A 17,327-nucleotide genomic window follows, 5' to 3' on the forward strand; every position below is an offset into this window, starting at 1 on the left:
CCAAACATATAACATGCTAGAAACATAATAATCACTGTAATAATGATCCAGTCATAGACTCTTAAGTATTTACCTATTAAACTCCAAACAGCGGGTAATGCCAGGAAGTGTATAATGACATTTTTAATTTGTCTTGCAATGCTGCAATAAATGAATAAAAGGACAAAAAAATAAATGCATGAAATTTGTTTGTTTTTATATATGAATATGTTTTTCATTTTAATGCATATTTCACAGGGCGTTCCTTTTTTATTTTACCTGACAAATAAATGTATGATGAAATGTAAGCACAATTAAATAAGATGTAAAGTGAAATGAAAAATGAAACTTGTATTTCATGAGGTTTTTAAATTTAACATGCCATTCACATATTTTTTACATGAAAAAAATGGGTAACACTTTACAATAAGGTCCCATTAGTTTTAACTAACAAAGATAAATATATTTGTCACAGTATTTATTAATCTTATTATTAAAAACGCAACTTTTCGTTGTTACCTCAGGTCTGCTAAATATTAACAGATTTTAATAATGTATTAGTAAATGTTTAAATTAACATTAAGATTGATAAATGCTTTAGATGTATTTTTTATTTAGTTCATGTTAACAAATGGAATCTTATTGTAAAGTGTTACCAGATGAATACATTTTACGCCTTGTTTTAATTCTTCATTGTACTTTTATTTATTGCAACATTCCATGCTGTACTTAATAATTTCATTATTTATTTATTTAATTTAGTCTATTAAATCCCTCTATACCTTATTAATTTTGATGCAAAAATAAAGTTTTGGTTCAGCGATGTGTGTTTATTCACTGCAGCAATTGAACAGATTGACATTCTCAATCAGTCATAATCTATCCTTGTTAAAGCTAACTACCTAATCCTGTTTCTCTGGGGTTCAATGCTGTTTAACAGTTTTAGAAGTGAGGTAGGGTTGTAGGGGAAAAGATCCCTGTTATGTAGTCTGGTTACCGCCATCCTCAAGTCCATAAGACACACAAACACTTTACCTAACAGAGATTCGGACGCATATTCAGTCTCAACTTGTTCCAGCGCCATTACAGATGCTGTCCTACCAGAATCTACATCAGTATTCCCAGAGTTCCTGTCAGAAACTTGCTCTTCTGCATCATCGGATTCGTCCGAGCTCCCATAATCAACCAGTCGTGGAACTGAGACATCATTACCTGTTGGCGATCTAGTGCAGGGAACAACATGCAGCGTCTCTGTAACAGCAGGATGAGTTTGAACGGAAGGATCGGTTCCTCTTCTAGTGGCGCCAAGGTTCAAATCACAGTCTTCGATATGACGACAAGACCTACACAAGCCTGTCCAGTCCTCACGGAGAAGCTTCAGGTAGCGGACGCAGTATTCCAGGAAACACGTTTCCGAGGAGATGAGGAAGTCAAGTAGCACGGTGTGGTCGAAGGAGAGGGAGCGGAGCAGAAGTATGAAATGACAGTGAGGGTTACAGCCCCAGTCGCAATCCCCCGAGTCTGACGAACTCAAACTGTGAAGATAAGGGGAAAAAAACTTTCACCATTAAATTATATTTTGGTACAATAGCAAGTGTTTTTTATTCCTTAACAAATTAATAGATAAATAAAACATTTTGTTTAAAACGTATTCTATTAAAGCTTTAAAGGTCCATTCATACCAAGAATGATGACTATATTAGTGTCCACAATAACCTTCTGTTTATCATAAGCACGCACTTTAGTTTTGTCGTCTGCCACTTTAAATGCTCAATCTGGATGGATTCTGATTGGCTGTTTGTTTTTATCATATATCAACTGGAAAAACTCTTTCTGAAAGTGATTCCAACAATATTGTTCCTCTGTGTCATTATCGTTGTCGTTGCTTTTAATACCAAGCAACCACTCAGAACTCTTTAGCAAAAAAATCCCTAGCAACTGCCTTGAAATTAACAACATAAGGCTGGAACACACTTTGTGATTTTTCGAATCTGAACAGACATTAGGCATCATACACTTGTCGACTTTGTAAATGGTTTCAGAGAAAAATTGGGCATTGTACACTAAACAACTCAAGATCAACTGCTGCCAGACTTTCAAGTCGTTCCGAATGCAACAAACTCACAAAAATGTTGCTGTGAGACACTTGACAAATAAACAATATCTGTTCTAAAATTGACTCAAAATATCAAACATGTTTGATATTTTCCAACTGGATCGGTAAAGTCTGTGCTCATCATACACTATGCAGTTTTCTATACATCAACTCTGTCTGCCCAAAATCTGTAGATTGACTATAATTTTCTCCAAAAAGCTTTTTTTGCAAAAACTACCTCAGAAACTAGAAAGAGCTTATCAATCAAGCAATGTGCTTTAAAATCCATAATAACATTCAAAGTGTTTTAAATTTTGTCAAACCAACATGTAAAGTTTGTCTGAACATACTTTACAAATGCATCTTCATTTACAAATTCACATACAGTATCACCAAACATGAATTTAAGTATGCAGCGAGAAAAAAAAATCTAGTGTGACCCTCATTCATTATGAAAGAAAGAAAAAATTGGGATCAGTAAGATTTTTTTTTTTAAAGGTGCCATCGAACATTTTTTTTACAAGATGTAATATAAGTCTAAGGTGTCCCCTGAATGTGTCTGTGAAGTTGCAGCTCAAAATACCCCATATATTTTTTTTTATTAAGTTTTTTAACTGCCTATTTTGAGGCATAATTAGAAATGCGCCGATTCAGGCTGCGGCCCCTTTAAATCACGCGCTCTCCGCCCCCTCCCGAGCTCTCGACTCTATCACTGCATAAACAAAGTTCACACAGCTAATATAACCCTCAAAATGGAACTTTACAAAGTGTTCGTCATGCAACATGTCTAATCGCATAAGTATGGTATTTATTTGGATGTTTACATTTGATTCTGAATGAGTTTGATAGTGCTCCGTGGCTAACGGCTAATGCTACACTGTTGGAAAGATTTATAAAGAATGAAGTTGTGTTTATGAATTATACAGACTGCAAGTGTTTAATAATGAAAATAGCGATGGCTCGTCTCCGTGAATACAGTAAGAAACGATGGTAACTTTAACCACATTTAACAGTACATTAGCAACATGCTAACGAAACATTTAGAAAGACAATTTACAAATATCACTAAAAATATCATGTTATCATGGATCATGTCAGTTATTATCGCTCCATCTGCCATTTTTCCTATTGTTCTTGTTTGCTTACCTAGTCTAATGATTCAGCTGTTCACAGATCCAGACGTTAATACTGGCTGCCCTTGTGTAATGCCTTGAACATGAGCTGGCATATCCAAATATTGGGGTCATACATATTAATGATCCCGACTGTTACGTAACAGTCGGTGTTATGCTGAGATTCGCCTGTTCTTCAGAGGTCTTTTAAACAAATGAGATTTATATAAGAAGGAGGAAACAATGGAGTTTGAGACTCACTGTATGTCATTTCCATGTACTGAACTCTTGTTATTCAACTATGCCGAGGTAAATTCAATTTTCAATTCGATGGCACCTTTAAAAGGTAATACTTTTTTTTAAGCAAGGATGCAATAAATTGATCAAAAGTGACAGTAAAAATATCTATAATGTTACAAAAGCTTTCTATTTCAAATAAATGCTGTTCTTTTGAACTCTAGTCTATTCATCAAACAATCCTGAAAAAATTATACACAACTTTTCAACTGATAATAATCAGAAATATTTCTGATTAGGAGCAAATCATCATATTAGAATGATTTCTGAAGGATCATGTGACACTGAAGACTGGAGTAATGATGCTGCATTGATCACAGGAATCAATTACATTATAAAATATATTAAAACAAAAAACAGTTATTTTAAATTCTAATAATATTTCACATCATTGCTGTTTTTACAGTATTTCTGATCAAATAGTGTGAGCATAAGAGACTTATTTAAAAAAATTGTTCAAAATCTTCCAGACCCCAAACTTTTGAAACTTTTTTTGTGCATATTTATAGGCCTGGCCTATTTTTACAGGCAGTACTGGAGTAAAATTTAATTTCAGCAATGCTGTGCATCATTACCTCTGGAAATACGCATTTCAGCAGGAAGAGATACAGTTTTGTGTACGGTTTCATATAACAGGATGTATAAAATAGTTTCCAAACCTTGTTTGATATAAATACAAGCCAATCAAAATCTTGGTTGATTCCATCATGTCATCATCCTGCTCAGCAAACACTACAGACACCCAGGAGCAGCCGTGAGCATCTGCAGACACCAGAGTCCCGTGACGCTGGAGGAACGACATGAGCTCTGTTAAATACCGCCGGACGTCAATGTCACTCTGAGCTCCTGGAAATAACACACGTATTATGAAGAGATACATTGCCCCCTGCTGTTGTAAATGACTAAATGGCATGTTTCATTCTAACCAAGCTGTGGTGAAGGACTAGAAAGTTCAATTTATGCTTCACACACACACACACACACACACACACACACACACACACACACACAAGCAAACATTCTTACATTCAAGTGATTTTTAAGAGTTTAAGGTAAATAACAATAACAACACAGGGTGGCACAATCATATGAAACAACATTAATGATTTGTTGTTTTTATTTCACAAACTGTATAAACTTGGTAACTTTCAGACAGACTTTCAGTTTTTTCTCTTGAGGAAAGACTTTGACTTTCCTAGTTGTTAATATGATGCCATGAAAACTAATAAACACTATTATGACAGTTACCTTTCCAATGAAGCGACTGGATGTTCATTTCTAGTGACTTCAGCAAAATCAGGCTCACAGCTATCAGAATCACATCGTCCTTCTGTGTCCCAGCGAGTCCCACATCACAGTTCCCACCAAAGAAACTGGCCTGAGCTTTCACAGGCACTTCCTTGAGCCAGCCTGCATTCACTTCCTGTAACACTCCATCTGCCATGGCCAACACATCCTCAGTCAGGCTGTGATCTTCATGTGACGAGGACTGAACTTCACCTAAAGCCCAATCGTCCCCGGCTCTCCGCAGAAGACTTCTCTTCAGGAGAAGCAGTGCTCGTTTCTTCACAAAATATTCCACGTCAGCTCTCATGACATGAAGGAGCGCTTGCGACTCAACGAATATGACTCTCTGAACAGAAGAACAGACTCCATATCTGAGCCGGGCAGCGCTGAGGACCTCAAGGAGGTCAAAGAACTCACACATGGTTTTAGAGAGATTCATCAGTCCTCTTTTGTGAGGGTCTTGTGCATCTTGAGTCAGAAGTTTGGTGTGCAAGTCAGTGATGGAGGCATCCAATCCAGAAAGAAGCTTTGTCAAAATATCTACGGAGAAGACAAACAAGCAGCTGGAATTAAAGGGATAGTTCACCCAAAAATTAAAATGTGATCTGCTTACCCCCAGGGCATCCAAGATGTAGGTGACTTTGTTTCTTCAGTAGAACACAAATGATGATTTTTAACTCCAACCGTTGCGGTCTGTCAGTTGTATAATGCATGTCAATGGGAACTCCATCTATAAGAGTAAAAAAAAATATGCACAGACAAATCCAAATTAAACCCTGCGGCTCGTGACGACACACTGATGTCCTAAGACACGAAACGATCGGTTTGTGTGAGAAACTATATCATTTTTTACCTCTAAAACACCACTATGTCCAACTGCCCTGCACATCCGGTTATTGAGGTCTGAACGTGCTCTGATAACGGAAGTGATGTCTCACACTCATTGAAGCAAAGGGCGAGAGATCACTTCCGTCATCAGAACGTGTTTTCTGACCTCACTAACTGGATGTGGAGGGCAGTTGGACAGAGTGGTGTTTTAGAGGTAAAAAATGATATAGTTTCTCACACAAACCGATCGTTTCGTGTCTTAGGACATCAGTGTGTCGTCACGAGCCGCAGGGTTTAATTTGGATTTGTCTGTGCATGTTTTTTTTTACTCTTATTGACGGAGTTCCCACTGACATGCATTATACAACTGACAGATGGCAACGGTTGGAGTTAAAAATCATCATTTGTGTTCTACTGAAGAAACAAATTCACCTACATCTTGGATGCGCTGGGGGTAAGCAGATAAACATCAAATTTTCATTTTTGGGTGAACTATCCCTTTAAAAGATCATGTCCTCTGGAATGACAAGGTAAAGTTTAGTTGTTTAATCCAATGTAAATATTCTTTTTATGTTAATCTGAACACATTATGCATTAAACCTGAAGTCTCATCCTATTTATGCATTTTTAAATCATTTATATTGTTTCAAAAATAACTACAATCTTTTGTTTGTAACTACTAGCTGATGTTTGACTGCCTGCCATTCTAATAGTAATAACAATAATAAAAAAAAATATTATAAAACAATATTATTATTAATATTAAAGGTCCCGTTCTTCGTGATCCCATGTTTCAAACTTTAGTTAGTGTGTAATGTTGTTGTTAGAGTATAAATAAAATCTGTAAAATTTTAAAGCTCAAAGTTCAATGCCAAGCGAGATATTTTATTTAACAGAAGTCGCCTACATCGAACGGCCAGTTTGGACTACATCCCTCTACTTCCTTCTTTAATGACGTCACTAAAACGTGTTTGTCGCCATGTCGTCGAAACGCTGTTATTTTCATCCCGCAGTCCAATCACCGGGTCTGATTCCGGCTCAAATTGATAGGGTAAAATTAAAGACATGTTAACAATAACACTGAGCGCGTGCATCTCCACGTTATGGTAAGAGGCGTGACCTTTCCGGGCAAGGAGCGCTAAGCTGCTGTCGAATCACAACACAGGAACCGCTGGCACAATCAGAACTCGTTACGTATTTCTGAAGGAGGGACTTCATAGAACAAGGAAGTCATCAGCCCGTTTTTATGACAGTGGAAACAGCGGTATACAGATAAGTAAATTATGTGAAAAATACTGTGTTTTTTTACACGCGAAACATGAACACATGTTATATTGCACACTATAAACACAATCAAAGCTTCAAAAAACCACGAAAAACGGGACCTTTAATAATAATAAAACAATTTCCAACATGAAAAAATACAGTTTGATAAGAATTTTTGATCATTTATTCTCTTACTATTCTCATTTTTTTCCCATACTGGAAGTTACTGTTTTAATCTGATTCTCATATTATTATATTTTCATGTTGGAAGGTATTGTCAATTATTATTATTATTATTATTATTATTAATAATATAATACTACTAATAAAGCAATACCTTTTGACATGAAAAAATTAATGGTTTGAGAATGACGTGACTATTATTATTAATAAGCCATCTTATTCTCATAGTATTATATTTTCATGTTGAAAGGTATTGTCAATTATTATTATTAATATAATACTACTAAAAATAAAGCAATACCTTTCGACATGAAAAAATAATGGTTCAAGAATGAGGTGACATTATTATTATTATTATTATTATTATTATAATAATTAAGCCATCTTATTCTCATAATGTTTATATTTTCATAAGGTATTGTCAATTATTATTATTTATATAAATAATAATAACAAAGTAATACCTTTGTGGCATGAAAAAAAAATAATATGAGAATAAGATTACTTAATAATAATAATAAAAATAGTAATAATAGTCACCTTATTCTCAAACAGTTAATTATTTAATGTCGAATGGTATTGCTTCACTATTATTATACTATTTACATAATAATAAGACAATACCTACCAACATGAAAAAATAATAGTATGAGAATAAGATTATTATTATTATTTATTAAAACCTCACCTTATTCTCCAACTATTCATCAACAAATTGGTGAACATGGTGAAATTTAACCTAGATACTAAACATCAATTATTGTTTTTAAGTCATTTCAACTTTCAATTTAGATTCAGATGTAAGCGAAAGTGATGATGTCTGAGTGGGTGAGTTGTTTACATTTTAATTCATATTTTCTACCAGTTTTACATATTCAGCCAATCATCCGCATTTTTAAGAGATCCCGGCTTTCTTGCCACCTCGGATAAAACCTTTAAGGTTCTACCTAATTGCACTACATTAAAATGAGGATAATAAAGCAGCTCAGTCTGAATCATCTGTCTGTATGTGAACACACTTCAGTACCTCTTTTATTCTGGCATTTTTCTGCTCTCAGCACTCCTTTAATCACAGCGGTCAGTGACCACAGACAGGAGTCCAGTTCACTGCTGGCCGTTGATTTCTGAAACACTTCAGCACACGCGTGTCTCCAGATCGAGCTGCTGCCTCCCTATAATCAACAATTACAGTAAACCCACAATGCTTGAGAAAGAGAGAGAGAGAGAGAGAGAGAGAGAGAGATCATGCAAGAAAAACATTATCAAATCCTCATAATACTAGATGAGCTGTATGTCTACACATTGCCGGTCCAAGTTAATGTACAGCAGCAATACTCACATTAATGCAAATGTCACTGATGACATAGACTGACATACACTTTGCAGATAAATGAGACACCAGTTGGTCCTGACAGCTGAGGAGGGACACCTGCATCAAGACATCAGTATAATGGGTCAAAACATGTTCCTCTGACAGACATGAACTGCTCTAGGATCAGTCTCTACTTTAAGCTCTAGGATTAATGTATAATCACACAAACATGCCCAAGTCACATGTTTACTGAATGCCTGTTTGACGTATCATGATCAATTTTTCACACTGTCTTTGTTCATCTATTGGCCAGAGGAGGACTGGTCCCCTGACTAAGTCTGGTTTCTCCCAAGGTTTATTTTTTAACACCTGATGGAGTTTTGGTTCCTTGCCACTGTCTTAGTATCCAGCAATATAACTGATTTAACTGCACTGACATTATAGGATGAGGACAAACTTGCACTGAATAACGACACTATCATCTTCTGCTTTATAGCTGAATCAGTTGTTTTCCAAACTGATGAAGTTTGCAACACTGACACCACTATTGAACAAAATCAACATTGAACTGACTCGAGCTGAATGAAGACACTATTGTCTTCTTTAGAGCTGAACCGGTTTCATCATAAATGAACATTCACACTTGTGGAACTGAACTGAATTAACTCTGAACTGAATTAAAGGTGCCCTAGAATTAAAAATTGAATTTATATTGGCATAGTTAAATAACAAGAGTTCAGTACATGAAAAAGACATACATTGAGTTTCAAACCCCATTGCTTCCTCCTCCTTATATAAATCTCATTTGTTTAAAAGACTTCCGGAAAACACGCGGATCTCAACATAACACCGACTGTTACGTAACAGTCGGGATCATTAATATGTATGACCCCAATATTTGCATATGCCAGCTCATGTTCAAGGCATTAGACAAGGGCAGCCAGTATTAACGTCTGGATCTGTGCACAGACAAGGTAAGCCAGCAAGAACAACAGCGAAAAATGGCAGATGGCGCAATAATAACTGACATGATCCATGATTACATGATATTTTTTGTGATATTTGTAAATTGTCTTTCTAAATGTTTCGTTAGCATGTTGCTAATGTACTGTTAAATGTGGTTAAAGTTACCATCGTTTATTACTGTATTCACGGAGACAAGAGCCGTCGCTATTTTCATTATTAAACACTTGCACTCTATATAATGCATAAACACAACTTCATTCTTTATAAATCTCTCCAACAGTGTAGCATTAGCCGTTAGCCACAGAGCATATAGCCTCAAACTCATACAGAATCAAACGTAAACATCAAAATAAATACTTTACTCACATAATTCGAAGCATGCATACAGCATGCATGACGAACATCTTGTAAAGATCCATTTGAGGGTTATATTAGCTGTGTGAACTTTGTAAATGCACTGTAATATAGTCGAGAGCTTGTGTGACAGGGAGTGCGCAATTTAAAGGGGCGGCGCTGCCAAAATCAGTGTATAGTTAATGATGCCCCAAAATAGGCAGTTTAAAAAAAATTAATTTAAAAAATCTATGGGGTATTTTGAGCTGAAACTTCACAGACACATTCAGGAGACACCTTAGACTTATATTACATCTTGTGAAAAAGCATTCTTGGGCACCTTTAACACTATTATCTTGCTACAGCTGCTTTACAGCAGAACTTTTTTATATATTTGAAGAAGTTTACATCATTAATTGTTATTCTCCTGTTTATTAATTAATGTGAAGCTGTTTTGAAACAATCTATATTGTATAAAGTTTTATGTAAATAACATTGAGATAAGAAATGTGGAAGAAATGTGCTTTAATTGTCACAGAAATATCATCATAATAAATAATTATAAAAAAACAACACTTTTAGTAATACTTTTTAAGTTGCCCTTGTTACAGTGTACTTATACAAATAAGTACTGAGGAATATTAATTAACAACATATACTTGCTATACAATTAGGGTTAGGGTTTGGTTTAGGGTTAGTTTCTTGTAATTATGCATAAAATACTGGTATTACTATATTTTAAGATGTGTAATAGGGACACTGTTAAAAAAAAAAAAAAAAAAAAAAAGCGTAACCAAAATATCTTTAAAAAGGTCTGAAAAAAAATTTGGTAACACTTTACAATATGGTTTCATTAGTTAACTACTTAAGTTAAACTAAGAATGAACAATATTTCTACAGCATGTACTAATCTTAGTTAATACTGACTTCAACATTTACTAAACATTATGGAAATCAAGTGTTGTATTTGTTAACATTAGTTAATGCACTGTGAACTAACAAACAATAAACAACTGGATTCTTATTAACTAACATTAAAGGGTTAGTTCACCCAAAAATGAAAATTCTGTCATTTATTACTCACCCTCATGCCGTTCCACACCCGTAAGACACAAATTAAGATATTTTAGTTGAAATCCGATGGCTCCGTGAGGCCTCCATAGGGAGCAATGGACACTTCCTCTCTCAAGATCCATAAAGGTACTAAAAGCATATTTAAATCGGTTCATGTGAGTACAGTGGTTCAATATTAATATTATAAAGCGATGAGAATATTTTTGGTGCGCCAAAAAAAAACTAAATAACGGCTTATTTAGTGATGGCCGATTTCAAAACACTGCTTCAGGAAGCATCAGAGCATAAATGAATCAGTGTGTCGAATATGCTGTTCAGAGCGCCAAAGTCACGTGATTTCAGCTGTTGACAGTTTGACACGCGATCCGAATCATGATTCGACACACTGATTCATTTATGCTCCGATGCTTCCTGAAGCAGTGTTTTGAAATCGGCCATCACTAAATAAGTCGTTATTTTGTTTTTTTGGTGCACCAAAAATATTCTCGTCGCTTTATAATATTAATATTGAACCACTGTACTCACATGAACCGATTTAAATATGTTTTTAGTACCTTTATGGATCTTGAGAGAGGAAATGTGCTCCCTTTGGAGGCCTCACGGAGCCATCGGATTTCAACTAAAATATCTTAATTTGTGTTCTGAAGATGAATGAAGGTCTTACGGGTGTGGAACGGCATGAGGGTGAGTAATAAATGACAGAATTTTCATTTTTGGGTGAACTAACCCTTTAACAAATATTAATAAATACAGTAACAAATGTATTGCTCATTGTTAGTTCATCTTAGTTAATACATTAACTAATCTTTACAAATGTTTTTATTGTAAAGTGTAACCACATTTTTATTATTTATTTGATTAAACATACCAGTTTTGCCATCAGATTCATTTCTCCAAACAGTCTCCTCGTGACATCTTCATAGAATATAGTGACATCTTGTGGCAGACTCTGTGCTGTCAGCCTGTTAATGATGGTCTCAACAAGAGTGAGACACAAGCACATGACGTCTGTGTGTGTGACAGACGCCGCAGGAGTGTTTTCTGTTTGAACAACACATGATGAGATTCTGCTGGCGAGCTCTTCGCTGCTCAGGCTGGGAGCAGATCCTGTACGCAACAGCCTGAAAATGGCTTGGAAATCCAATCCTGCAGCATCCATGATGGGACACTGAAAATAAAGGTTCAGAAGAATGATAATCAGTAAGTCATGCTTGAAACTTGTCAAGTCAAGTCACCTTTATTTATATAGCACTTTTTTACAATGCAGATTGTGTCAAAGCAGCTTTACAGTGATAACTGGTATATAATTTTGGCTGCACAGCAGCTCTTGAAAATGGTGTCAATGCAGGCAGATCAAAGCACTGTTGAATATTAAATGTCATGTCTAACTTAAACAAAATGTCTAACTTAACTTTTAAACAAAAAGACTGCAGATATGAACTGTGGTTTGTTAAATTAATGATGTTATGCATTAATAAAACCAAAGCCACTGAATTATACCAACCCATCTCTTCAACAAAACTCTCCCCTTCATGAACATGTTAGACAATTTGATGTCAGCAAACCTGACTGTGAAAAATGATTGACAGGCAGAGAGTGTTTCTGGACCACTTCCTGACTCTTGTTTCTAGGACTGTACAAGAGTCAATGACGTGACGGGTCTTTTTTTTTGTCCAAAGGCCTTAATAATAATAACAAATAAAGATATGACATTCAAAGTATGTAAGGTAGTAAAACTAGATCTCTTTTACTGAATCCAAAAGATTTTAATTATATTTTCCTACATATAAAGGTATTTAAACGATTTTGGTCATTCAGTTTAACCATCCAAAGGTCAATACAACCATTTCATTTGTGATTAAAATATCTTAAAATGTAATAAATGTTTATTTATTTATTTTTTTTATTCTGGCATGATTTTATAACATTATATATCAACATAGAGCAAAATGGTATGAAAATTATGTGTAGAAGTCGTTGCTTTGTTATGAGAAAAAATGTCCGGAAAAATGAATTTCATTGATGTCATTCGGAGTAACCAATAATAAAGGGACCATTTTGGATCAAGTCATGCGGTCAATATCACGTGACAAGATGTGACATCATTCAGACACCTGCAAAGGTCCACATAGTTGTGAAGCAAAGTAACTAACTTTCTCTTAACTATTTGAAAAGTTCATGTTATCACTTGCTCATACGAGTGTCCCGAAACATCAGGTCATTCGGTACAACCGCTATAAAACATGGAAAATGCTGCAATATTTTAGCTTGTACTAAATACAAAATGTTTGATTGTCCTTTGCTATCTAGATATCAGCCTGTTAGCACGGTTTGAAAATATTGTTATTCAGTATAACCAAAAGTGTAATTTGGTAAAACTTTTGGTTGCCCTTGGTTTTAAAAATTTTGGTTAAACCAAATGACTTTTTTGGTGACAAATTTTGTCCATCTTGTAAAAAATTACAAAAGCAGTGTTAATTGATTCTAAAAAACGCATAATCTCATTGTTAACACTTAATAAAACTTCAAAATTAATTATTTCTCCATTGTGTTTTTTTTACATTTTAAAAACCTTATTCGTCAAAGACCCACAAAGAAATTTTATGTCTGCTAATCAACAATTTTGGCTTTGTAAAGCTCTAGTCTAAAATACATACCAAATTTAGTTAGACAGTAAGTTATATCCTGAAATCTGTCCTGAATGTGTCAGCAACAGTATGTTATTGTGAGTATAATTAAAGGTGCCCTAGATTCAAAAATTGAATTTACCTCAGCATAGTTAAATAACAAGACATACATTGAGTCTCAAACTCCATTGTTTCCTCCTTCTTATATAAATCACATTTGTTTAAACGACCTCCGAAGAACAGGCGAATCTCAACATAACACCGACTGTTACGTAACAGTCGGGGTGAACGCCCCAATATTTGCATAATGCCAGCCCATGTTCCCAACATTATAAAAGGCATTAGACAAGGGCAGCCAGTTAACGTCTGGATCTGTGCACAGGTGAATCAACAGACTAGGTAAGCAAGCAAGAACAATAGCAAAAAATGGCAGATGGAGCAATAATAACTGACATGATATTTTTAGTGATATTTGTAAATTGTCTTTCTAAATGTTTCGCTAGCATTTTGCTAATGTACTGTTAAATGTGATTAAAGTTACCATCGTTTCTTACTGTATTCACGGAGACAAGAGCCGTCGCTATTTTCATTTTTAAACACTTGCAGTCTGTATAATTCATAAACACAACTTCATTCTTTATAAATCTCTCCAACAATGTAGCATTAGCCGTTAGCCACGGAGGACAGCCTCAAATTCACTCAGAATGAAACGTTAACATCCAAATAAATACTTTACTCACATAATTCGAAGCATGCATACAGCATGCATGACGAACATCTTGTAAAGATCCATTTGAGGGTTATATTAGCTGTGTGAACTTGTAATCAGGCTGTAATCAGGCTGTAATCAGGCTGAATATAGGCTGTAATATAGTCGACAGCTCATGTGACAGGGAGCACGCGAATTAAAGGGGCGGCGCTGCCTAAATCAGTGCATTGTTAATGATGCCCCAAAATAGGCAGTTAAAAAAATTAATTTAAAAAAATCTATGGGGTATTTTGAGCTGAAACTTCACAGACACATTCAGGGGACACCTTAGACTTATATGACATCTTGTGAAAAAGCATTCTTGGGCACCTTTAAAATTCATTAAAGGTGCAATAAGTAATATTTTTTGTCCGCTAGAGGTCACTAGAGGCCTATTCAAAGTTTGAGCGTGGAATCTTGGGACATGTGATCTCCACCTCAACGGACGGTGGAAAAGAATAGGGATTGGACTTGGGAAGAAATCATGTTCATGGATGCGATTATTAACGTTACTGTAGTATGAAGCAGAGCAGGACCGAGTGCTGTGGGAGCTGAACGAGGAGCTGGAGCGATTGTGCAACACACATCTCACGAGCAGCGGGACTTTTATTATGCCACAGTCGCCGGTGCCACTTCCGCTTTTCCGGTCATGAGTATGAGGTAACAGAGCTCTGTTTATCATATTAGATACATTTGAGTGTGTTGAAAATGATGTTATAACGTTACTCTGTGCGTTTGGCTTGTGTTGATAAATGGCATGCAATTAATTTTAAACGTATTGTATAATGGAGAAAATTATGTATTACTGTTACTACAAATAAAGCTGCATCTGACTTCACAAAATAGTGTTTATCTCTGAGGCGTGGTAAAGCATGGTACTTGCAAAAATTCAAGAAAATTAGATTTAAACAATAAGACTAAACGTGTTGAGCAATATAACAACAATTAGTTTTCTGTCTATAAATGTAACCAAACAGTTGTTCCCTTGTCTATGAAAACATGTTATATATTTAAGCGTCTGGTTTCTACAAAATAAAACCGGAAACCGAAGGTAACACGGGTATGACTCCTCACATGTCCCGGAGCCTTGGTTAAAATTGCAATTTTCTCACAATTTACAAATAGTTGGAAACATGTGGGATATTGTAAGTACTCAAGTGAACAAAATATATAAACACTGACCTAGTGGTTTTTGGATATCTTACTGCAAAAATCTTACATATTGCACCTTTAATAAATCAACTGCTTCAAAAGACTCCTGACAATGACGAATTACCAAAGTTATGTCCAGCAAAATTACAATGAAATGATTTAATTGTCTTGTTTGCTCAGTAAGAGAGAATTAATTATGAAATTAATCATGATTCAACACTGTACTTTTATATAAAAAAAAAAAAAAAATTGCGAGATTTAAAAAGTATGATTCTTCCCTAGTCTAATTGATTACAAGTATTCAGTTTTAATAGTATAGTTTTAAAAGTACAAAATTCCCCAAACATGATCTATCTATCTATACTAGGTTAAACTACTTAAGGACATTCTATGTGTGCTTTTCCAAAAACAATATGACAAATGTTTTACTTACATAATTTATTGTCTCAATATCCTGTATAATGTTCCTGAACAGCCACTGCATCAGTCTCCTGCAAGGAATTCATCAAGAAGATCATAAACAGAAAAATAACTTCATATTTACAGAACGGTAGAGTTTGTTTAGAGATCCAGTGACACACGTGATCTGTACAAAGATGCTGCGGTAAAGCAGAATTTGTAATGAAGCGCTTTTAGGACTCACGGTGAGTTTCTCTTCAACAGTGATTAAAAAAATAAACTCCGCTAAAAGGACCAAACGCCTCCATAAAGCACATGGAGTGCTGTTTGCCATTATACAGCCAAATTTGTCGCAAAACCCTGACATTCGGCGTATTATTTTGCAGCAGCATGATGTCTGCATGACGTATTTGACAGCTCGAATCTGATTGGTTGTTGCGGTTTGAAGCCTTGGAGATGATGTTCATGGCTACCTGACTGTATTTGTACTCTGTATGTATATTATATATTTTTATTTATTTCCCCCCGAGTTATTATTGTCTTAAATAAGAAGATATTGTTAATTGTATCCTCTCGGCACAGGTTAAGAGAGTTTGAGTAACTTTAAAAGCAGTGTTCTTGTGAGAATGGTCAATAACCGCTGGCTAAATGCTAACTATGCTAATGCAGTAACAGTGCATGTCAATCACAGAGTTTGTCAGATTCTTCTTCAGTTTAATGATAAGTGTCAGAATTATCGTATCGATTATTGCAGTGATATTAAAACAAAGTATCCCTGTATCTAAAAAGAGCGCTTTAGTGTTTGTTTTAGGCTCATTTTAGCCCAGAGCTGGTTTAGCACACCAGCTAACAGATTCATTGTTCTCAGTGCAGCAGCTACAAACAGCATTATTTACCTTTCATTTACTATATTTGAGGTGATTACAAGGGTTAAACTGCCGTTGATGGTATATATCACATATGTTAGCGAACATTTATGTTGTTAAAGGTAAATGTGGATGTGCAAATGCTCGCTGCAGCTGTTTTTTCAGAGGCTGAAAGACAATTACAATGTGAACTGATGGGAGGCAGTAAATATTTGCTTCTAGACAGAGAGCTGATCAATGAAATGTGACAGATAAGCGTGTAACTGAGACATCCTCATTTCGTTGTGGCTAAATGATGATTATGCACGTAAATATCTATATGAATCTGCATTAATATATATTAATACATGGAAATTAATATATGAAAGAATCATGTTGATGATGATGATGATGATGATATTTCTATGTTACTCTGCATCCTAGAATGGAGATCTGAAGTGGATATGAATATGGATGCAGAACACAAAGGCTGTTTTAGATCTACAAGACATTAATGAACGGTAATTTTGTAATTTCTGATTATCTGTAGGCTGTGGCATGTTTTGAATTGTTATTTTGTTTTATATTAACGTGTTGTCTAAGCTTGTTATGGATGGTTTGATGGATTTGGCTTCAATATATTTATATCTATAATGATGTCCTGTTTAAGAAAAAAATCTGCTTATAGTGTTTATATATTTAAATAGTAATTATCACATATGATATATTATGTAGAAATTATCTCAAATGTATTGCTCATAAGATTTTAAGATTTAGTACTTTGAGTTTGAGAAAGGCACACTACAAAAAAAAATATTATTGTT

General features: G+C 35.0%; 2 protein-coding genes across 4 annotated transcripts in view; one reads left to right on the forward strand and one right to left on the reverse strand.

The window, feature by feature from the left end:
• Positions 1-16,021, reverse strand: lins1 (lines homolog 1). Its single transcript, XM_048183796.1, has 8 exons — positions 15,903-16,021; positions 15,693-15,750; positions 11,601-11,900; positions 8,387-8,476; positions 8,075-8,219; positions 4,732-5,310; positions 4,143-4,329; positions 1-1,514 (listed from the first exon to the last, which is right to left on the reverse strand). The coding sequence occupies exons 2-8, from the start codon at positions 15,741-15,743 to the stop codon at positions 878-880; spliced, it is 1,989 nt and encodes a 662-aa protein (XP_048039753.1). The 5' UTR covers positions 15,744-15,750; positions 15,903-16,021; the 3' UTR covers positions 1-877.
• asb7 (ankyrin repeat and SOCS box containing 7) overlaps positions 16,013-17,327 on the forward strand; it is a 14,088-nt gene continuing 12,773 nt past the window's right edge. For all 3 annotated transcript variants that reach the window (XR_007184083.1, XM_048183797.1, XM_048183798.1), the window contains exons 1-2: positions 16,013-16,150; positions 16,948-17,024. Coding sequence is in view for 2 of the 3 variants with exons in the window: in XM_048183797.1 (XP_048039754.1) it covers positions 16,978-17,024 (47 nt within the window). In the remaining variant the exon portion in view is untranslated. The remainder of the gene's footprint in view (positions 16,151-16,947; positions 17,025-17,327) is intronic.

Source organism: Megalobrama amblycephala, linkage group LG3 (assembly GCF_018812025.1).
Source record: "Megalobrama amblycephala isolate DHTTF-2021 linkage group LG3, ASM1881202v1, whole genome shotgun sequence".
In the NCBI taxonomy this organism is placed as follows: domain Eukaryota; kingdom Metazoa; phylum Chordata; class Actinopteri; order Cypriniformes; family Xenocyprididae; genus Megalobrama; species Megalobrama amblycephala.

Coding starts and splice junctions, on each gene's coding strand:
- lins1 (XM_048183796.1), bottom strand. CDS start 15,743: ATGCAGTGGCTGTTCAGGAACATTATACAGGATATTGAGACAATAAAT. Junction 8,220..8,386: donor TCAGTGACATTTGCATTAAT/GTGAGTATTGCT, acceptor TGTTGATTATAG/GGAGGCAGCAGCTCGATCTG. Junction 4,330..4,731: donor CCAGTCGCTTCATTGGAAAG/GTAACTGTCATA, acceptor TGTTATTTCCAG/GAGCTCAGAGTGACATTGAC.